General features: G+C 54.2%; 7 protein-coding genes and 1 non-coding gene across 8 annotated transcripts; 6 read left to right on the top strand and 2 right to left on the bottom strand.

Moving 5' to 3' along the window:
• Positions 1-457: 457 nt before the first annotated feature.
• On the top strand, positions 458-4,108 carry BO80DRAFT_489925 (DUF171-domain-containing protein; the record flags this gene model as incomplete). The annotated part of the gene is made up of 7 exons (XM_025723615.1): positions 458-507; positions 578-659; positions 738-922; positions 1,512-2,352; positions 2,573-2,713; positions 2,782-2,930; positions 2,998-4,108. The coding sequence occupies 7 exons, from the start codon at positions 458-460 to the stop codon at positions 4,106-4,108; spliced, it is 2,559 nt and encodes an 852-aa protein (XP_025580769.1).
• Positions 1,001-1,072, top strand: BO80DRAFT_t11. Its single transcript has one exon. It is a non-coding gene; the product is annotated as a tRNA-Gln (tRNA).
• Positions 4,109-4,897: 789 nt separating the features above from the next.
• BO80DRAFT_396342 (putative ribosomal assembly complex component Ipi3) lies at positions 4,898-7,019 on the bottom strand. The gene is made up of 2 exons (XM_025717341.1): positions 6,614-7,019; positions 4,898-6,534 (listed from the first exon to the last, which is right to left on the bottom strand). Exons 1-2 carry the CDS (start codon positions 6,959-6,961, stop codon positions 5,161-5,163), a joined length of 1,722 nt encoding a protein of 573 aa, XP_025580768.1. The 5' UTR covers positions 6,962-7,019; the 3' UTR covers positions 4,898-5,160.
• Positions 7,020-8,191: 1,172 nt separating this feature from the next.
• On the top strand, positions 8,192-10,204 carry BO80DRAFT_440307 (uncharacterized protein; the record flags this gene model as incomplete). Its single annotated transcript, XM_025721117.1, has 2 exons — positions 8,192-9,211; positions 9,266-10,204. The coding sequence occupies 2 exons, from the start codon at positions 8,192-8,194 to the stop codon at positions 10,202-10,204; spliced, it is 1,959 nt and encodes a 652-aa protein (XP_025580767.1).
• Positions 10,205-10,588: 384 nt separating this feature from the next.
• On the top strand, positions 10,589-12,471 carry BO80DRAFT_13145 (lipoate synthase). Its single transcript, XM_025713581.1, has one exon. The coding sequence runs from the start codon at positions 10,785-10,787 to the stop codon at positions 12,024-12,026; it is 1,242 nt and encodes a 413-aa protein (XP_025580766.1). The 5' UTR covers positions 10,589-10,784; the 3' UTR covers positions 12,027-12,471.
• A 445-nt stretch (positions 12,472-12,916) lies between these two features.
• Positions 12,917-14,452, bottom strand: BO80DRAFT_343030 (phosphoserine phosphatase SerB; the record flags this gene model as incomplete). The annotated part of the gene is made up of 3 exons (XM_025715215.1): positions 12,917-13,231; positions 13,297-13,554; positions 13,619-14,452. 3 exons carry the CDS (start codon positions 14,450-14,452, stop codon positions 12,917-12,919), a joined length of 1,407 nt encoding a protein of 468 aa, XP_025580765.1.
• Positions 14,453-15,606: 1,154 nt separating this feature from the next.
• Positions 15,607-16,592, top strand: met16 (phosphoadenylyl-sulfate reductase (thioredoxin); the record flags this gene model as incomplete). Its single annotated transcript, XM_025715220.1, has 2 exons — positions 15,607-15,787; positions 15,844-16,592. The coding sequence occupies 2 exons, from the start codon at positions 15,607-15,609 to the stop codon at positions 16,590-16,592; spliced, it is 930 nt and encodes a 309-aa protein (XP_025580764.1).
• A 2,562-nt stretch (positions 16,593-19,154) lies between these two features.
• sC (sulfate adenylyltransferase) lies at positions 19,155-21,994 on the top strand. The gene is made up of 6 exons (XM_025718434.1): positions 19,155-19,663; positions 19,762-19,789; positions 19,918-20,100; positions 20,360-20,505; positions 20,580-20,649; positions 20,712-21,994. The coding sequence occupies exons 1-6, from the start codon at positions 19,495-19,497 to the stop codon at positions 21,838-21,840; spliced, it is 1,725 nt and encodes a 574-aa protein (XP_025580763.1). The 5' UTR covers positions 19,155-19,494; the 3' UTR covers positions 21,841-21,994.
• Positions 21,995-21,996: the final 2 nt, after the last annotated feature.

Genomic DNA, 21,996 nt, shown 5'->3' with positions numbered 1-21,996 from the left:
AGCCCCTCCCACCTCGATGCATGCTTAATTTGAGTTGTTGTTGAGTGGCAAGTTAGACATCTTCTAGTTGGATATGAGGATATCTGAGTCACTTTGGGGGGATTGGGGTGTCAGCTCAGTACCAATTTCCTATTTGGGAGTGCGCGATACAAGGAATATCTAGTGGGGCTGGACGAGGAGTTGTTCTATTTCTAAGACCTGGCTGATGGGGAGAGTGTTATAGAGCTGTGGAATATTCCCAGTATCTACTTAAGCTAGAGTCTCTAGAAGGCGGATTGATGTCATCGAGGGTCTCCCCACTAGACCGAATCCAGCCGCGGCCAGACCCCATTCACCACGCTAAACCCTCTCGGGCAAGGCCCGTTATCAGCGAGCGCATCGCATCCGCCAGGCTACCTTCCATCATCCTTTCCTCGCCATCATCCTCTCCATTTGAGCCACTCATCCAGACTGTAGAATGCCATCGGAGCCCAAGACCTATGTGTCCGGGGGACGCGTTCTCTCCAGGTAAGCATCCTCGATGAGAATTTTCGTCCTCCACGATGAAGCGATGCTGACAGCACCCACCTGCATGCAGTCCCCCCGTCACGGTCCGAGTAACTCGCTTCGTTGAGAGTATCTATATCTTCATCGGATTGTATCTTGTTAGCTTGTTCTCGGTATGTTTTACCTGTGTTTATAAGCTAGATAGAAGTCCCGTGGTATTGGATCCTGGTCTAACGAGTGTCATCCTCTAGTTGGACCCCTACACAGCCGCCCAGAACTCACGATTCAACATCACTCGGTCAGGAAAGACCCCCAATACCAGTGCTCGCTGGGGAGGTGGTGGCGGATCCTGGGGCCCTGGAGGAGGAGGCGGCGGAGGTGGACCGGGAGGACCTGGAAGGAGAATCGGCCGGGTGGATGATGTTCGAGGCCCCGAGTGTAAGAGCTGTGGTTAATGGGTGGTGATGTGCGCGCAGATTTGGAGTGAAGAATCGTCCTAGGAATCAACAAGCAAGGTTGTGTAGTGTAATGGTCATCACTCTGGATTCTGATTCCAGCAATCCCGGTTCGATCCCGGGCACGACCTTTTTTGCTTTTGTTTCTTATGTTGTTGAAGACGGGAAGAAAATGCATCTTGACAAGCTTTTTATTAGCACTTGAGTGTTGTTACCCTTCTTTTCTTGTTCGTCTACGGCATCGTTAGTCTATGCAAATCTCCTTATGCTCCGCTTGATACATGGGTAATGGACGTCTCAATTTCCGATGGGATAGGTGTTACGATATGGTGCTAGTTGTTCCTAGGTTCTGGACGAGGATTTGTCATAATCGTACTTCATGGTTGAGGAGATAATGAAACTGATTAGGAGACAACAAACAAGCTACTTGGTGTCTGCCTTATTCTTAAAACGTGTTCTGCATAGCTGTAAGCTGGGATATGCCCCTCAGCGGGGATGTCCCCGCAAAGAGGGGCCGTGCCGGAAACTCAACTGTTCCCACTGAATCTCTCCCATACACCATCAACTCAGAGGAATCCATTGCAGATTTAGTACTCTTAACGTTCATACAGCCCCAAATTCTCGACAGTTGGCCCGACTGTCACTCATCTATCACACAATGTCCACGCCGGAAACCGACGCCGAATGGGCAGCGCTGATCTCCAGCATCCAGCAATCTCTGCCCACTACCTTCCCCTCATATGACATCTCATCAGAAATCAACCGCACAATCGACCACACCCAGTTAGCTTTGACTGCAACAGAGCAACAAATCGATGACCTATGCCAGGAAGCCATCCAGCACCAGTTCGCAACCGTCTGCGTCCGGCTAAACCATGTGTCTCGTGCCGTTCAGAACCTGCAAGGACACCCCGCTGTCGGCATAGCCTGCGTGGTAGGCTTCCACGAGGGAACCTACACGACGACCGAGAAGACAACCGAAGCTCAAGAGGCAGTGAAGCTGGGCGCAACTGAGCTCGACATGGTCCTCAACTATCCCCTTCTCCAGGAGGGGAAGTACGTCGATGTCTACATGGATGTGCTGGAAGTGCGCAACGCAGCCCCTGCGCCAGTCGGTCTGAAGGTCATTCTGGAGACGTCGCAGTTGACGCGCGAGCAGATTGTGGCTGGCTCTGTGCTGGCGTGTATGGCTGGGGCGGATTATATCAAGACTAGTACCGGGTTCAATGGGCCTGGTGCAAGCGTGGAGAACGTTGCTCTTATGCGAGCGACGGCGAACCTGGTCGGGAAGGGAACGAAGGTTAAGGCTAGTGGTGGAGTACGATCTAGGGAGGATTGTCGGAAGATGTTGGAGGTTGGGGCAGAGCGAATTGGGAGCAGCTCGGGGGTGAAGATCATGCGGGAAGGAGAAGTAGAGGAGGGAGGAGATGCTGGCTATTAGACAGTACCCTCCATCATATCCGTATACGGAGTAGTAGATACTATGTACATCTTCAGGGGGATGGGTTCTTGATGGAGTAAACTTAACGTTGGTGGAGCCGGTGGAGCTCGACGTCACCGAAAGGGAGTGTGATCGGTCAATCATCCAGCCATTATCCACCCGCTGTTGGGCCATCCTGGCTTCCCGAAAGATCTTTTGTTCGTCAATTGAACAAGCGTTCGTTCCTGAAAGTTTCTTCGTCCTCTACTTCCTCGCTCTTTCCTTCTCTCTCTCTCGCCTTCCCTCCTCCCCTTCCTCCCGCCGCCCCGTGATGCGCCGTCCCAACTATAAGGTATGTCAATGGCAACTTGTCGTCTTGCTTGTATCTTCAGTCTCTGACATCAATGCTGGACTGTATAGAAACGGAAGACCACCCCCGAAGACAGTGCACCGCGCCACAATGGCACAACCGACGCCCTGTTTACTGAAAAGCCTTCCGCCATATTCACCCCCAAAGGGGGCCGATCTCATACCCTCAGCGTTGCTATTCCTGGTAGCATTATAGCCAAGTAAAGCTTCCTAGCCGTGCTTCACATGGGAGGGGGGGTGATTTCAGTCACTAACAGTATTGTCCAGCGCTCATTCCATTGAACAAAAGACTCTTCTGGTCGGTATAATCGCACGAGCCCTTGCAGTGTTCTGTGTCGATGAAGTCATAGTATTCGATGACGAGAACGGTACCTCATACTTCTACGACCATGAAGAATACGATAGCTCGCCTGCTGCTAGAACCAGCGAGCAGCTTGACGGCAACGCGTCCTCTCCGAAAAGCTGTACCGCCTATTCGGACCCTTCACACTTCCTGACTCACGTCCTGTCGTATCTTGAGACTCCACCTTACCTACGCAAACACCTCTTTCCGATCCACCCCAATCTTCGCACAGCCGGATTGCTACCCAGTTTGGACATGCCCCATCACCTGCGTGCTAATGAATGGTGCGACTTTCGCGAAGGCATCGTCACTTCTAGCCCTGATCGATACGCAGATCGAAGCAGACAATCGGCCAGGAACGCCACTCAGATGAGCAAAGATTATCACTCCCCCCGTCATAATAGCCCCACTAACAGTGCACATGCCACGATCGTGGATACTGGTCTCTCTCACACAACAACCCTCCCAAACATCCACCTCCCAGAACATGCCCGAGTCACGGTTCGCTTCCCCCAGCACGGGTCCGCGTATGCAGAAGCCGTACATCCATCCACCCCTCGTGCAGAGGCAGGGTATTACTGGGGCTACTATGTACGGCGATGTCGATCTCTCTCCACCGTCTTTACGGAATGCCCCTTTGACGGCGGCTACGACTTATCCTTTGGCACATCCGAACGCGGAGTGCCCGTCTCCACCGTGCTGGAGGAACAGCCTCAAGTTTACGACCAGTACACCGCGCACCACCGCCCCCATGGCCACGGTCAACCACCAGCAGACTTCCAACATATTCTCATTGTCTTCGGTGGTGTTGCTGGAATTGAAGCTGCCGTCCGGAACGACTTTCAACTCCGCGATATGGGGATTCGCCCATCAGATGCCGGGAAGCTCTTCGACTACTGGGTCAACTTCCTGCCCGGTCAAGGCAGCCGAACCATTCGTACAGAGGAGGCCATCTGGATGGGTTTGATGAGTCTCCACGGTTTGACAGAGGGGACCCACCGTCTGAGGAATACATTCCGACACCATCATGATTGATAAGCATCCCCACCCCTCATGGCAGGCGCTCATTCCAGGTGAGCATCATATGCTTGCCTTGCGTCTATTTATCCTCCCCACATTTTCAAGCGTTTGACTACTGCCACTCGTCAGGAACGGGCGAGCTGTCTGCCAGGTCCTGCACAGATTCACACCCCACTAGAGACCAGACACGACCTGCCAGTATCAAACAAATCGAAGCATGACCATTCTAGAACCCCATGGCATCAATCATCCCAACGACATTCCCTCATCCCCAACCTCAAATACCTCCTAATTTCCCACGTGTCCCAAAGGAGTCACAAATAAGGATAAAGAACGGAATCCCTAACCATCACTATGCTACACAAAACATATTTCCCTCCCTCCCCAACCCCCGTAATATAACTCCCTCACCCGGCGTTAATTAATAACAAAGTTCCCTCATAATATCCCCGGAATGTATCCCACATACTAAGCAGATAGGACTCCGTAGATCGCCCAGCGCAATGCACCAGCCGCATGATGCATACATGCATACATACACACCCGCATGCATACCAGAGGCGGGGACGCGCCACATTCCTGCGTTTCTTGACAGCGTTTTGTTTCATGTTGGTGTTGGAATGGTGGAGGCGCGTTTCAAAAGATTTATGAGTTTCATCCATCGGGGTTTTGGTACTGGGGCTGGGGCGGGGGTTGTGTGTTCTGGACGAGATGGGTTGTACGCCTGTACTCCATATGTCGTGGGGATTCTTAGTATATGGGTGGGCCAATGCCAAGATAAATTTAGGAATAGATCATCATGTTGAACTTTTGTGTATTATTTATATACAATGCTCCGTGTCTAACCAAGTGTAGTGTAAGGTAGGGTAGGGCAGGTAGTGTAGAAAATAGGTGATCTGTCTACTAAATGGGACTTTTTGACCGTTGCGCCTGCCAGATGATGTAGGAAATATCCAAGTCCGATGCAGAGTCAATCGTGAATATGAGATGGTGAATGATAATACCGTAGATCTCGTTTTATAGATTGTTGGGCGGAAGGGGGTGAATTCGGTAGAGGGAGAAACACCCTACTGATCATCACTGCTCTGGTCATCCGTATCGCTCGTCATAACCGTATCCTCGGCGTCCATCTTGCGCAGAACTGCATCGCCCTTCTTGCCCTTCTTCTCGGCCGCAAACCAGGCTTCCCGGCGGCGGGTTTCGCGCTCCTCTTTGCGAGCTTGGCGGAGGACCTTCTCCCTTTGGGCTTGTGCTTGCTTTTCGTGCAGCTCGTTGACGTAGTCGTGGAGGTTGGCGAGGTCGGAGCGGAGCTGAGTCACTTCCTCGGTCGTGGATTGGCGGGCCGTCTCGTTGATGGAGGATTTTTTCTTCAACATGGCGAGTTGCTCCTCCAGTTGGGATATTTGAGAATCCTTGGCTGCCAGTTCTTCATCGCTTATGCCACGTCCTATCGATGAGACTGACGCTCCGTTGCTGCCGGACTGATCGAAGGCGGCTAGTTCAGCGAGACCTTCTTCAAGCATCGATTCGGGAAAGTAGGCGTGGGAAAAGGCGGCGGTAAATTCGTCGGTTTTGGCGGTGTCTGAGTTGGAGATGGAGGGGAGAAGATGAGTGCTGAAGGTGTAATCGGCGGGGACGGTGCCGGCCGCTTGAGAGGATTCGGACAGGGTGTGGTCATAACGGGGCTTGATGATGGTGTGTGCCACCCGCTTGAGGTCGAGGGAAGGGTGAGGGATGCCGTTAGGAGGGAGCATGAACAGGTTCGTAACGGGGTGCGTGTAGTCGGCCGCGGTTGAAGCGTACTTCTTCCTTCCAACGGCCCATGACAGGACCTTGCCATTCTGGTGGCCAGACAGCAGTGTCATGCCATCGTAGGAGAGAGTGAGCGCATGGGCTGCGCCGCAGTCAGTAGACGGCGGTGTCCACCGGTCTTCTGCTGGTGGCTGCGAAGGAGTGGACTGAAGCGAGGGGTCGTGAAGAGGGTGCTGGATGGACTGGTTCTTGTAAAAGTCAATCGACTGAATGCTTCCATCTTCGTAGCCAACGTAGAAGGCGCGGTCAGCCGGGTCAAGCGCGAGAGAGATCGCGCTGGAAGGCAACAGGAAGGTGCGCAAGACGCGACCGGTGTGATAATCCCAGGCAATGGCTGTGTTATCCTGAGCAGCAGACACGGCAATGTTGTATCGGCCAGCGCTGTGGCCCACAGCGATCGAGGTGATGGCGGCGCGGTGGTTGGAGAAGGTACGGATGGGAGAGTTCGGGGGCTGACGATCACGGCCAGATGGGGGTTTCGTGAAGGACAAGAGATCCACCAGCGACCAGACATGGACGCTGGCATCGGACGAGCCCGACAGGATGAAGTTGGAATTGGGATCGACCACGAGAGCGGTCACTGGCCGCAGATGCGACGCTGTCGTAGCCACTTGTCGGCCGGTGCATGTCTAAGAAGCACATGCTGTTAGTTCGGAGCTAATACGAATGGCTGGGATGCCATTGAGAGGCCGGACGCCTTGGACTGACCTCCCAGAGAATCAACCGTCCACCTTCGGTTCCCAAAACCAGGACATCGCCATTCTTCCCCCCCGCGACGGCAATGCTGCGGATGCGCTCCGGGAAAGGCACGGTCGCTTCCTGGTTGCCTTTCTCTCGGCTATACACATGCACGATGGCTTTTTCGGACTGCGCAGCGAAGACATGCGACGGGCTCACGGCCAGGCAATTGGCGGCCGTCGAGCTCTTCTTGAAGGTGGAGCGCAGGTTCAACGTAGGCTGGAATTCGTGCACGCAGACACCCACATCTCGGAGGCTCGCAGACGCTGGCGCTTTGCTGGACGCCAGCGTCGACGCGATGAAACACTCGGAGAGCATGAGGAGATGCAGCGCAAAGAAATTGCAGGAGGCAGGGAGATTCCGACAGCTGCTAATTTTTTTTTTTTCCTGAAGGAAATAAAATCAATCGGAATTGGATCGATGCTCCAATCGATAACCGGCGGGTTTGCACTGTTTGTCTGGCTGCCCCGATAAAGGCGGCAGTTATGCACACAGCTATGCAGCTTAGGTAAGCTCGGACAGCCCGTTCCAACTTATCTATAGACTCTCTCTCCCTGCGGACTCACTCGCTCTCCTCCTTCTCTCCCGTTCAAGTCAAGTGAGTGATATTCTCCTACCCCTAGACCCCTTCGTGATTAACATGCCTAGCTAGGTAGCACAACCCCTTGGCTATTAATTTCGAGCCACTGACCGTCGAAATACCGCCCCCAATAGCCGACTGACTTGACCACCACCAGCAGGAACTCATCCGGACAGCGGATTGCTGGCCTTCAAGCGGCATTCAAGCCATATAATGATGCATAACAAATCTCCGCGGCCGCAGGTGATCTGGGATTCCTGCACATGCTGCTTAAATTAAATTTCGCTTATCCCTCAATCAACATGAGCCTTCCCCGGCACCCACAGCAACCCATGCAAGGGGCTCCGTCTAGGGGCTGGCTCTTAGCCTCTTTAATTGCCCAGCACACCACCTGTGCTGACCAGACAGCCCTGAAAACGGACCGGTGACGTCCTCTGAATGCCCATCTAAGGGTCCTCCCGTATCCCTCCAGCTGCATGTCTCATTCCTTTCGCTAATTAACGAGATCCAAGCACCCTGGAAGACGGACCACCCACGTTGCGCTGTCCCTGCAGGTGGCGCGCACCCAAACCTGGAGCCAATGGTTGTGTACACTGCCTTCGCTTGCCTCTCTCTGGTATGCAAGGACGGTAGGCGTAGTCGCCCTTCACACTTCGTTTCTGTTCCAGCGTGTGAGATGACCCTCTCGAAGGGGGAGCATACACATGCCCAGTGACTAGTTTCCCGTCACCGCAAGGCAGTCAAGGGATACCCCGAGATTCAAGCTGCTCTTCGTATAAGGTCCTGCCGGCTGCTTTCCCGATCTGAATGAAGCTTCGGTTCCCCTCTTTCTTTGCATATTCTTCCCCGTAACCGTTCGACTATTCTTTGATCATTCCGTATTCCTCGTGCCGGCCATGTCCTCGACTGACTGCCCGCCAACCAGGGCATACTTGCACCCGCATAACCCCTACTACCACCATCATACCATGTCTGCGAATCAGGCCCCGGCATCTTCGAATAGAAGAGTAACATCATACGGCTCAATAACTGAAGACCCCATGATTCAAGGGAGCGGCTCTGCTTCCCCACGATACTCACCTAACCTTCAGCCGTGGAGGAGGCAACAGGCGCAGAGCTCACTTTCGTTCGTTCCACCAACATCCCCCCGACAAGAACAGTCGGAATATACTACAGCGCCTCAATCCCGACGGCCAGCTGAGCGTGCCCCCGTGTGTATGTCGCCTTTTCGCTCCGTGCGCAGAATGAAACAACCCTTCCAGCTTCGTCTACCGTCCTCTCCATCTCTCGAAAGCATCGCGTCGGCTGCAAAGGAGGCCAGACTGTCGCGACAAATGTCCGGAAGTCAAACGTTACGAGCCTGGCGCTCGGATCAAAACATTAATGTTACCAGCTTGGACTCCTTCGGCCTTCTGCCCAGCCCCCCTCTGTCAGACACCTTAGATTCCCAATCGTCGCCGTCCTCGGCTTACTTTTCATCGAAATACGATTCCGAGTCAGACTATGACCCAAGAACACCGAAAGGCTGTTTCTGCACACCTGGGAAGGAATCTTGTGACGACTGCGGCGGTCGAAAGCAGGATGATCGACGGGAGACCTCGACACATGAAGAGAAGACTACAAATGTACACATGGCTCACTCCCAGCTGGTCAAACAATGCGAGTCGACAGGGGGACAGCTGCCCCAGGAGTCGGCCAACCCAGACCCCATACCATCGCCCGTACCGTCCGCGGGCTCCGAGACCTTTGGAAAGAGGAATTTCTCGGGTTCTTCCAATGGATCACAGAGGAGTAGGTCAGGGACAGTGTCTAGCGAGGGAAGCTGGGTCCCCAGCAGCCTCTCTTACTGTGGCGATTGGCTTCAGGGCGCTCCTGTGGAAACAGCTGATGTCCAAGGTGAAAAATCCCGAGAACAGAGCCGAAGGAAATGCCAGATTGTGCAGAAAAGCCCACCGCGTTTGAGAACAGCCACGTCTGACAAACACGAAGTAAGTATCATCTACTATGGATGTACGAGGTTTATACTAACGAAAAACCCATAGATCTGTACGGTGGCCAGAAAGTCAAAACCCAAGTTGGTTGACATCTCGCGTCAGTCATCTCCCGCGATGAGTTATACGCTTCCAGCACCGCCACGCCCCGTTCCATCCACCCCCGATCTTGGTCAGCAGGAAGTCTCTGCCTTCAGTCCGGACACCCCGATGGAGATGTCCGACAGTGGGTACATTACCCACCGCTCGTGTTCGTCCCCCGACGACTTCCCAGACGACAAGGAGGACGACGACGATGACTACACAGATGCAGGGTCCCTGAGTTCAGAGAGCGTTGGTGAGACTGTAGTATGCAACCAGCCAACGCCAGCCACTCTCGATGCAAAGTCTCCGCCCAAGCCGGAGATGCCCCCGAAGTTCAGCACATCCCCTCAGGTACAAGCATCCCCTGGGCGCTCCTCCATCATGTCAGAAAAGGAGGAGTTGGAAAAGTGGTGGGATCACGAATGGACCATCGATCAGCTGGAACATTCGGTAAAGGACTTTCCACGAAATATGCTCCGGTTAACTTCGCCCGTCATCATGTTCATCCGTCACAACAACGAAAGGGCCCTGATACGGCCGTTCCGGGATATTTTCCCCAACGTGGCGGAAAACCTCTTGGGCGGTCTCTGTGCAGCCCTAATTGCACGAAACTATGTTGTGACTCTGGCGTCCAATAACCGACGAATTAACAACTTCTCCCATCCTTCCCCCGTGTCCCGCCTGGATACAGTGCCTGAGAGGGTGGCTACGTCCCCGGGGATGCAATTCAGCCCAGCCACTCCGTCCCGAATCAAGGAACGCGTCCTAGGATCCCGGAGCATGGAGCTTCGCAAAGAGCTGGACCGCATCGTGGATAACCTGCTTTTTGCTATAAGTGGCCGAGCAGACGAGACAGTCAAGTCGGCCGTGGTTGTCCTAGCCCAGGTTCTTGAGGCCAAGAACTAGGCAGTCATTCTTTCTCTGCCAATATTCGTTTCTTTTCTTGACCAGACTGTTTAACTATAGACCTTCCCAATCATTCTGTGCCTTCATTCATTCCCCTTGTGTCTTTATATCCTGACCCCCGTCTTCTTGTGATCATACATTTCCTTAGTTTATCTTGGCTAGACCAGTCTGCATAGAACCCGCCTTTCATTTCGGTGTACTCTGTGGCCTGTCCTTCACTTGTGTTTCCTATCTGTCATACATGCCCGTGGCCTGTTCTCTACTACTTTGTTTTCGATTTCCCATTGGCGCATGATATCTCATATGTACTGTGTGCAATTAGCCGCTAGGGCTAATGTATAATAGCTAGTTCGACTCCACCGACCTATATACCCCTGCATAATCTTCACCCCTTCCATTCCAACCTGTAGGCTGGCAGTCATCGGGCTGTGATTAATCAGCTGGCTTGACACCTTAGGCATCAACATGCTGAGTCAGGCTCCGGCGGGATCGCCGCCGAAGGCCGATTATCAGCGATGGTTTCCCGCGGAATCCAACTTAACTTCTCCAACCTGCAGCTTGTTGAACGCCCACCCTCACCATGACTGCCGCATCAACGTCCCGGCTACGGCTCCTCTGCTCCTCCACGAGGGCTGTCCCTCAATCGAGCGTTCTCACCCGCCTCACCACTCGTGGATACGCCACCACCGACCCTCCCTCCGCCACGACCGGCACCGCAAGCCCACGCCGACGCACCCAGTTCACAGACAAACTGAACGCCGGCCCCTCCTTCACCGACTTCGTCTCCGGTAACAAAGACAATGCCCCCCTGGACCCCGAAGAAGCCTATGCCCTCAAAACCGCCCTCGTCGGCCCCGCCGGCCGCAAGAAGCAAATGACCCGTCTGCCCCCGTGGTTGAAAACCCCCATCCCCGACTCCAAGAACTACCAACGCCTCAAGAAGGACCTGCGCGGTCTCAAACTCCACACCGTCTGCGAGGAAGCCCGCTGCCCCAACATCTCCGACTGCTGGGGCGGCGGCGACAAGGCCGCCGCCACTGCCACCATCATGCTCATGGGCGATACCTGCACCCGCGGCTGCAGCTTCTGCAGTGTCAAGACCTCCCGCACGCCCGCTGCCCTGGACCCCCACGAGCCCGAAAACACCGCCGAAGCCATCTCCCGCTGGGGTCTGGGCTACGTCGTCTTGACCAGTGTGGACCGTGACGATCTGGCCGATGGCGGCGCGAATCACTTCGCCGAGACCGTGCGGAAGATTAAACACAAGGCCCCCACCACCCTGGTTGAGTGCTTGACTGGTGATTACCGCGGCGACCTGGATATGGTGGCCCTGGTGGCCAAATCCGGGTTGGATGTGTACGCGCATAACGTGGAGACGGTCGAGGCTCTCACTCCCCGGGTGCGTGATCGTCGCGCCACCTTCCAGCAGTCCATTCGCGTTCTGGAGGCCGCCAAGAAGGCCAACCCTGATGTCATCACCAAGTCCTCGTTGATGTTGGGTCTCGGAGAGACCGAAGAGCAGCTGGAGCATGCCCTGGCGCAGTTGCGCGCCGTCGACGTCGACGTCGTTACCTTCGGCCAGTACATGCGTCCCACGAAGAGACATATGGCGGTCCATGAGTACGTCCATCCCCAGTGGTTCGAGCACTGGCAGCGTCGCGCCCTGGAATTGGGCTTCCTGTATTGTGCTTCGGGCCCATTGGTTCGCAGTAGTTACAAGGCCGGTGAGGCGTTCATTGAGAATGTCTTGAAGAAGAGACGGGCTGGTCTGAGTGAGACGGTCAGTGAGAAGAAGGCTGCTGTGGATGAGGCGGCGCGTTGAGCCTAGCCTAGCTTAGCTTGACTTGATGTTCTACCCCTCACCTCACCTCACCTCACCTCACCTCACCTCACTTATCTTGTACAATTTCTTTATTGTGTGGTTTTGGTCTATCGGCGCCCGGTTGCATTGGATGGGTCTGATCTTGTCTTTGAGAGCTTTTGGTTTTAAAATGCGTTTGTCATTGCAAAGACTACGGACGTTATCAACTACTATTACTGCTACTATTTATTTGACTATGGATGAGCTTATTCTCGATGATGATGACGATGAAGCGGAGAATCATCAATTCGCATGGAAGGGGGTATCTAGTTACGGGGAGGATGATCATATGCCCGCGAGACAGGGACATAATTCAACATATACATCCAATTCCAATGAGAGAGATGAAAGATAACAACAACAGCATCAGCATCAGCATCAGCATCATCATCATGATCGCCCAGTCATCGAATTCAATTCAGATCCGTATGTAAGTCCATCGTCATATCGTCGTAGTATGGACCTGCCCGTGTGTTTCCTTGCCTACTCCGACGCCCGCATGTAACGCTCTTTCGCTCTCTTGATCATCGATCTAATGCATGAATCTTCCGCTTGGCTTGGCAATCGCATATTTGGGGAAAGAAGGAATATGGCTGTTTTGGTTTGGGCTGATCCTCATGTGCCAATCCGAAACGCCCGGATAAAGGAGAGATATAGGTGGAAAAGAAGAGTATATGAAAAGGGGTAGCAACATATCGAACGGCAGGTTCCCGTCGATGGATGAGAAAGAAGAATACGCACCTAGCGAGACGTTCGCATGTCCGTTGCCGAGCTGACTAGAGTGAGACGCGCGTGTTGGTGCCTTTCTACAAGTCACTGGAGCGCAACGAAAGCTTGGCAGTATGTTCCAACTACGCAAGCAACTCGCCAATGTCCTCCTTGGTCAAACCAAGAAGGTAAAGGATGTCCACAAGGCTGTCCCCGTTAAGCCGAGTCGGTGCCTCAAGCTGGACCTTGCTCTTAGCCCGCCAGGCGACTCCCAATCCCGCGGCGTGTAGCATGAGCAGGTCATTGGCGCCATCACCAACAGCGACAGTCTGGGTGATAGGGATACCGTGCTCCGCAGCGATCGAGTGGAGAAGTGTGCGCTTCTGGCTCGCATCAATGATGGGGTAGGTGGGGACCAATTTGCCCGTCAGGGTCTGAGTCGTAGGATCGATCTCAAGCTGAGCAGCAGTTAGTACCCAGACAATCGATTGAATGATCATGGTAGGCAGAATATGTCACGTACATGATTGGCATGGGCGTAGTCAAGACCAAGCTGTTCGGCCAACCACTCCGCGAGAGGCTGGAAGCCTCCACTCAGGACGGCCATCTTGCAGCCAAGGGTCTTCAACGCCTTGCACAGCTCGCGCGCACCAGGAGAGATGGTGATAACGGACTTCAGTTTCTCGAAGACATCCGCGGGAACGCCCTTCAGCAGACTGACCCGCTCCCGGAGAGATGCGGAGAAGTCCAACTCGCCATTCATAGCACGGGCCGTGATTTCCTGCCGTCAACATTAGTACATCAGCCTTCTGGGACGCGATGGATATGCGGAACATAGCACTAACCGAGACCTCCTTCTCCACGCCAATAAACTTGGCAATCTCATCAATCACTTCATTCTGAATTAGCGTGCTGTCCATGTCAAACACCACCAACCGCTTGTGCCGGCGGAAGATACTCTCCCGCTGGAGAACGACCTCCACATTCCATTCACGCTCGAACCGCCATATGCTCTCATGCTTGCGAAGGTCCTCGAAGGTAAGATATTCTGGGTTGGGAGGCGGCGAGAATGTGACTTCGATAACGCGGGGTTGGTCGTGGCGGTCCAAGCAGCGGTGCGAGGTATTGGTGCGCTGATACGGGGTTGGAAGGGACTCGATGATTTGGAGGAAGTTGGTCAGACACAGCTGTGACACAAACGGGCCGTACAGATGGTCGAGCGGCTCCGGCTCCGGCGCGGGAGGCTCCCGGGGGATCTTCTCCATGTCGACCGTCGGGGCGGACCCCACGGGCACCATGGGGGAAGGAAGCGTCGATCCAGCATGGGGAGACGAGTCCGGGTGCAGATGGGGATGGATCGGATCCGAGGACTTGTAGAAGATGGTTGCGACCAGCTGCTGGGCTCCACTGGGCAGACTGTTGGTCTGCGGGTTAAAGATGCTGTGAGTGATGCCGCTGTCGGTCACTTTCTCGGGGTCCGGGCTAATAGGATTAGCTTTGAGAGACAGCGAAGCGAATGCCGACTCGGGGGAGTTGCCAATCACATTGCCGATGGTCGGGATAGGGGCCGAAGGCTTGTACTGCTGATGGTCCTGGATGAAAGAGGCGCTGGAAAGGGTCTGTCGCAATATCGGTCGGGTTGGACGAGCGGTGGTGGGGTTGGGGTTGGGCGCTGCCATTGTGCCGGACTAGAGACTTGGGCGCAAGGGGTTGGATCGGAGTTGGACGGAGGGGGCAGTGCGGTCAAGCTGCAAGCAGCGGAAAATCCTCAGCAAACAACGGAAAGCCCACCCGGCGGGAATGCACCCTCGAGAAGCTGGAGAAGCGGAGGGGAGATACGAGGCCGTCAAGACGAGGTCGCTGGCATTGAGAAGAACGGGCGAATTTCCCCTGCAGCTCCGATCGGCCGCACGTGGTGGGGGGCTGCCCCTCGGTCACCTGAGCGGGCACTTTCCCCGCCCGGCAGAATCGTGGCGACTTTCATTGTCTTGCTGGTTGCTGGCTTCAAGGTTACTACAGTTCCACAGGCAATCCGGATAGCCACAATGACGCTGATGATGATATCAATTCAGGGACCACCTTCAATCTACGATGACAAATGCCCTTGCTCCATGTCATCCGGACGCCAAGACAACACTAGTTCGTCACAGTCATCCCTAGATGGGTTTGTTTCTAAGCACTCCGATTCCCATAGCCCGAGGCTAACAATTCCCTAGATCTGCACCGGCTGTAGCCAGAAAATAGACCGGAGACCGGGCGCCATGTCGTGATCATGATAAGCAGGTCAGCTACAACTGGCTGCCGGCCGGAGGAATGGGTCATCATCCTTCCTTCGCCTGTCTTCTGCACTGTTCCAAACCACAGTGGGACACCCCCGCGATTTATCAGCCGGAGAGGGTCCCAGGGAATGACCTAAGCGTCTCCGGGCGACCACAGCAACCAACCATGCAAGTATTGCGTGATTTCCCCAGGACATGAGGAAATGAAATTTTTCTGCCCTGTGGCCCGATTTCGCAGGCGGTCACAGACGATGTCGTGATCGAGAACGGCAGAATGGGTCGGCATCTATGAGGGGACTGGCAGCAGGAAGAACGGCTGCCCCGACCCGATGATGTCGTGATTGCCCCTGTCTGGCCTGGCTTTTATATCGGACTGGTCGAGTCGTCTCTGCTGTGTCCTGTCTACATCAGCTCTCGCCTCCCAGTTTAGTTCCTAGTCTTGGTCATCCCTCTGGTCTGCCGAGTCCATACAAATAGACCCGCTTTCATCTGTTTGCTTCTTCATTGGGATTGACTCGTCTACCTAAGTCGCTTTGCAAAGACATCCATTCAACATGCCTGCGAAGACTTCTGAGAACTACCCCTCCGGCTTTGAGGCCGTCGACTCTCGAGACAACGCCACGGACTCTGGCTATGTCAGTGGCGGCTCTAGTGATGACTACCTTCCAGAGATTGTCTTCACCAAGCCGCACTTGAAGTTCCTCAACAGACAGCTGCAGTTCCTCGAGCCTCAAGGTCAGCATGGGTTGCCCCTCTTACGTCCCCCAGGCCAATTGACTGACCTTTCGCAGACGTCCTGAGATGGTGTGTCACCTCTCTCCCTCACCTCTACCAGACCACCGCTTTCGGTCTCACGGGTCTGGTGACCCTGGATATGCTCTCCAAGCTGGACGTGCCCCGTCCTCAGATGGTTGATCTCATCTTCCTCGACACCTGCCACCACTTCCCCGAGACCCTGGCTCTGGTCGACCGCGTCCGTCAGAAGTATCCCCTGGTCAACATCCACGTCTTCAAGCCTCAGGGTGTTGAGACTGAGGAAGAATTTGCGAAGAAGTACGGTTCCCGTCTTTGGGAGAGTGATGACCAGTTCTACGACTGGACGGCCAAGGTTGAGCCCGCCCAGCGTGCCTACCGTGAACTCAACGTCCATGCCGTCCTCACTGGCCGTCGCCGCAGCCAGGGTGGCAAGCGTGGTGACCTGGATGTCATCGAGGTCGACGAAGCCGGCCTCATCAAGATCAACCCTCTCGCCAACTGGTCCTTTGAGCAGGTCAAGCAATACGTCAAGGACAACGATGTTCCCTACAATGAGTTGCTTGACCGTGGCTACAAGAGCATTGGCGACTACCACTCCACCCAGCCGGTCAAGGAGAACGAGGATGAGCGGTCGGGTCGCTGGAAGGGCCAACAGAAGACTGAGTGCGGTATCCACAACCCTCGGTCCAAGTATGCCCAGTTCCTGATGGAAATGGAGCGTAAGCGTCAGGAGGAGGCCCTATCGCAGGCGCTCCAGTCATCGCTCACGACTACCGCTCAGTAAAAATCTTGTTTTTTCGCACCTTGCATATACAACGGCGTTCTATGATCTGGGTCGAACGGAGTTACACAGCCTTGTTCATTCTTGTTTAAACAGTCCCTACGAGCGCAGCCGGGGATAATGTGTTATGACTTTGGGAAAATTCATTCGAGCAAACGGTTCTAATGGGATCAAGGGCCTCCCGCCAATCCGAGCCCGACGGGAAATACTGTATATACTTATCGGGTTGGCGGTGACCGGCAGGAACTTGCAAAAGATGGCTTACAAGCCAAGTATATTAATGAATTGCATGATACAATGAATAAAATATTCTATTCTACCTTCTTTTCTTCTGTGTATGGATATCTAAGTAAGCTCTGGCTCAAGGATGAAGAACTGTGGGGTGGGGTGTTCCCAGTCGAACCCTATCCGATTTTGCACCCGACCCAACCAACCTGCGTGATTTTAGCACCATTGCCCCAACAAGTTAAAGATTTCCAGTGCTGCCAAACACCAATTCCCTTGCTATGGCGCAATAACTGATACCTCCCCATTTTCTGGGAAAACGTGTCCAAATCTCGAAGACCCTGCCAAGACCCTTGCAAGCGCATCCGGGATTAGCGGGTACCCCGGTTTCTGAACAAAATAAGCCATCATGTCTGTGTGAATTAACAAGACTCCAATTTTAAACCAGATCAGAATCAATAGTTGATGTGCGTCTACATATATGGGATTTTGAAGGTCTCGATGAAAAAACACATCATTGAACAATGTACTACATGGTTCTAGGCGCATTCAACCCATGAATTCACTCCTGTGTAGGAAAGTATCCTACCTATATCGTATTATCATTCTGGCTTTTACTTTCAGGCTCTGATTACGAACATATACAAGGGATAGACCCCACTGGATCTAAGTAATTGGTGGTATTATTCAAACGTCCCTTGAAGAGTAGACAATCGTCTATTCAGCCACAAATATGGAATAAGGCAGGGGTATACTCTTTTATCAGACTTTCCGTATCTTACCAGAGTAAAGACAGCCAACTCTTCACTTCTGTTAATTCCCTTGAGGGGCGATCTTATCTTATCAATCTAATCACCCAGTCAAAGAACCTTATCAGCGGAGATGGAATGGGGGATGTTTGTTTCTCGTGCGAGAGAGACTGGGTTGCTTGCGTTGCCCCCGTTTTCTTTTATGTAAGAGGATGGGGTGGATGGGTTGGGTTCTAGACTTTATTCGGACTTGGGAGTTTGAAGACTGGGGTAAGGGTTGGATGTGGCTTGTGTTTTTGGGTTTTCTAAAGATATTTCTAATTGGGGTGGCTGTGTACATGGCCAGTCTACTCCGTGATGTAGGATAGGTTGGATGGCTGGTTTTGTGAGTGATATAGAGATTTAAGCGCGTTAGAATTATATTATTGTGCTACGCTGTGGATTTCTTAGTATCAAGATATGATTTTGAGGAGTCTCGTGCATGTTCATGTGACAGGCAAAGTCATAGCTGGTTGCATCATTTACTTCCCATCATCGTCATTCTTGGCTTCAACGGAATCCTGCATAAGTCTTTTGGCCCCTCCCGCTCTTCAGAAGCCACATCCCGCGATCCTGGACCCTGAGACCCTGAGCTAAGCACGAACATGTCCTGAGCAGTTCCACAGCGGACCGAACGCAAGTCAGATAAGTTCAGGGTGTCTTCCGTATACGGGCACGATCCGGTATCCCGTGGCAGGGTCGGTCTGGGCGTTGCTGACGGGCTGACCGCTGAACACGAGAAGTATGTCGTGCTCGTGGAGGGATATTACGGACTGGTGCAAATAAGTTGACCGGGGAGGTGACTAACCGAGTCGGCATTAGTACAGCGTCGACTACACTGTAAGTCCGCCATCAGTCTCTGCGCCTAACCGACCAGCAGCCGGACATTCGATAATAATAATATTCCTGTGTTGATGGACTGCAGCAGACAGCTGTTAGGGCAAGCGGGTCACCTGAGCGGGCAGGGCGGAACCGGTGCCAAGCAGGGTTAAGCCCCGGCTGGCGTAGTCTGATCACGCAAGCCGACCTGGGGATGTCGTGATCCGACACGTGACTGACCGGCGAGCGTTTCAAAGGCGACGGAGGACCGTTTCAACTTTTATGCGGCCGGGCCTGGGCTGACGTCTCCGATCGGAGCAGCGCTGGCCAGCATCTATCTGAGAAAAGACCACGCGTGCGATTGACATGTCGGGATCCCTGCTGGTTTTGTATCCGAGAATCTCCTCGCTGTGCCCCTGAAAATCTTGACTTGTTCTGGGCCCCGTAGACCCAGCCGGGGAGATTATGTGGCTTTCAACATGGAGGTGATGACGACGATGGGGGGATTATCCCCGTGGTGGTGGTGGCAGCGCTGTATCTCCGAGGAGCCAGCCGTGTATACCAAGTATGCGACTTATGTCCAACGCCCACCTTCCAGAAGGCCGAAAATAGTGGATGCATAAGGATAGCTTGCTGGCGGTAAGGCGATGGCGCCATCGCGCCGAGGATGACAGGAACTGCGACTTCGTAGAGAAACGCATGGGGGAAGCCTCATCCTCAGCGCCAGAAGACAAAGATCCAAGGCATACGTAGACCCTCCGCGAACCAAGAGTTGGATTGCTCCACCACTTGACGAGGCCACAGGTCCGATCCCGACAGTTGAATTGGCTGGAACGGGGAACTGGACGGGCATTGGAGAAAGCATATTGGTCATCGAAAGCGTCCGTCAAATCTCCTGAGGGCTCGAATTGGATCTTTTGCCTGATTCTCCGCCGTTCCCCTCTTCAGCCCCCTTCCTACTTTTTTTCTTCCCTGGCATTCCCTTCCCCTCTTCTTTATAAGCCTCTGGATCCTCCAGACCCTCCTTCGCCTTTGTCTTTCCTTTCCCATCCATCCCTCTTCATCCTTTCACAATGGCCAACTCTCCCCACGGTGGTGTCCTTAAGGACCTTCTTGCTCGCGATGCTCCCCGCCACGACCAGCTGGCTGCTGAGGCGGAGACCCTCCCCGCCATCGTTCTCTCCGAGCGCCAGCTCTGCGATCTGGAGCTCATCATGAACGGTGGCTTCAGTCCTCTGGAGGGTATGTGTCTCATTCCACGGTTGCTGTCCGCAACCTTGCGTGCTGTCGCAAAAGGCAACCAGCGCGGGGTGCATCGGTCTTGGCTAACGCGGGCGCAGGCTTCATGAACCAGAAGGACTTCGACGGGTATGCGACCATCCCTTTCCCCCCCCACTCCATTCTACGCCACCGGTCCTCGACTAGACAATGTGGAAGAGGGGCTGTTCACTGGCACAAGTAATGGGGGCAATTGGCTGATTCTCGTTTCCATGCAGTGTTTGCGAGAACTGCCGCCTGGCCGATGGCAACGTCTTCTCCATGCCCATCACCCTCGATGCCTCCCAGCAGACCATCTCCGACCTCAAGCTTCAGGCTGGTGCTCGTGTCACCCTGCGCGATTTCCGTGACGACCGCAACCTGGCCATCCTGACCATTGACGACATCTACCGTGCTGACAAGTGAGTCGCAACTCTATCTCCTCTTGATTTTTTACTTTTTCTCGTTTCTTTACGAAAACGATTCTTGGCAAACGTGGGATGTCAACGATCGCTGCTCGCTTGGCTGGAATGGGTTTCAATCATGAAACCAATCCGAGTGGGATTAGCATCGTCGGCCTTGATTTCCGACCCGCGGAGGTGACTAGTTGTCGGGGATTTTGCAGATAGTGGGTCTCGATGACGCGGATGGGCTAACCATGCGCTTTTACCCCTGATTTAGGCAAAAGGAAGCCAAGCTGGTCTTTGGCGGAGACGAGGATCACCCTGCCATCAAGTACCTGAACACCAAGATCCAGGAGTTCTACATTGGTGGAAAGGTCGAGGCTGTCAACAAGCTCAACCACTACGACTATGTCGCCCTTCGCTGTATGTCCTTACCCGTGCACAACCCCGAGGATCGTATCCCGGAGAATTTACTGACCGCGCGGGCCTTTAATTAGACACTCCTGCGGAGTTGCGCGTCCACTTCGACAAGCTCGGCTGGTCCCGAGTTGTCGCTTTCCAGACTAGGTGCGTATGCCCGAGCCAGACTCTCTTGTCGCTCTGCGGAGCCTGAACTAACGATGCTTTAGAAACCCCATGCACAGAGCTCACCGTGAGCTGACCGTCCGTGCCGCGCGCGCCCGTCAGGCCAATGTCCTGATCCACCCCGTCGTTGGTCTCACCAAGCCCGGTGATATTGACCACTTCACCCGTGTCCGTGCCTACCAGGCCCTCCTCCCCCGCTACCCCAACGGCATGGCTGTCCTGGGTCTTCTGGGTCTGGCTATGCGTATGGGTGGTCCTCGTGAGGCCATCTGGCACGCTATCATCCGTAAGAACCACGGTGCCACTCACTTCATCGTCGGCCGTGACCACGCCGGTCCCGGTAAGAACTCCAAGGGTCAGGAGTTCTACGGCCCTTACGATGCTCAGCACGCCGTCGAGAAGTACAAGGACGAGCTGGGCATTGAGGTCGTCGAGTTCCAGCAGGTCACCTACCTTCCCGACACCGACGAGTACCGTCCCCGCGACCAGGTCCCCGCTGGTGTCAAGACCCTCGACATCTCCGGTACCGAGCTGCGCAACCGCCTCCGCACCGGTGCTCACATCCCCGAGTGGTTCTCCTACCCCGAGGTTGTCAAGATCCTGCGTGAATCCAACCCCCCTCGTGCCTCCCAGGGTTTCACCATCTTCCTTACTGGTTACATGAACTCCGGCAAGGATGCCATCGCCCGTGCTCTGCAGGTCACCCTGAACCAGCAGGGTGGACGCTCGGTCACTCTCCTGCTCGGTGACACTGTCCGCCACGAGCTTTCCTCGGAGCTGGGCTTCAGCCGTGAGGACCGCCACACCAACGTCCAGCGCATCGCCTTCGTGGCCGGTGAGCTCACCCGTGCCGGTGCTGCCGTCATTGCCGCCCCCATTGCTCCCTACGAGCACTCCCGGAAGGCTGCCCGCGAGGCCGTCGCTGGATCCGGTGGCAACTTCTTCCTCGTCCACGTTGCTACTCCTCTGGAGTACTGCGAGAAGACCGACAAGCGCGGCATCTACGCCAAGGCCCGCCGCGGCGAGATCAAGGGTTTCACTGGTGTTGATGACCCTTACGAGACTCCTGCTAACGCGGATCTTACTGTCGACGTGTCCAAGCAGAGCGTCCGCAGCATTGTCCACGAGATCATCCTCATGCTCGAGAGCGAGGGCTACTTTGACCGCAACTAGATTAGCGTAGGCGCTTGGGAAAACATTGGATTTGATTTTGTCTGATACAGGTGGGATTTCGGAACCATGGGTGATTTAGAGGATCTCTGGTCTATAGAGACTTGGCTTTGAAATAATATGAATGATTCCCCAATACAGTGATTATAGGTTGCCAGC

Source organism: Aspergillus ibericus (assembly GCF_003184845.1).
Source record: "Aspergillus ibericus CBS 121593 unplaced genomic scaffold BO80scaffold_1, whole genome shotgun sequence".
Classification (NCBI taxonomy): Eukaryota; Fungi; Ascomycota; class Eurotiomycetes; order Eurotiales; family Aspergillaceae; genus Aspergillus; species Aspergillus ibericus.
Note: the sequence above shows the minus strand (reverse complement) of the source record. Positions and strands in the feature narration are given on the sequence as shown.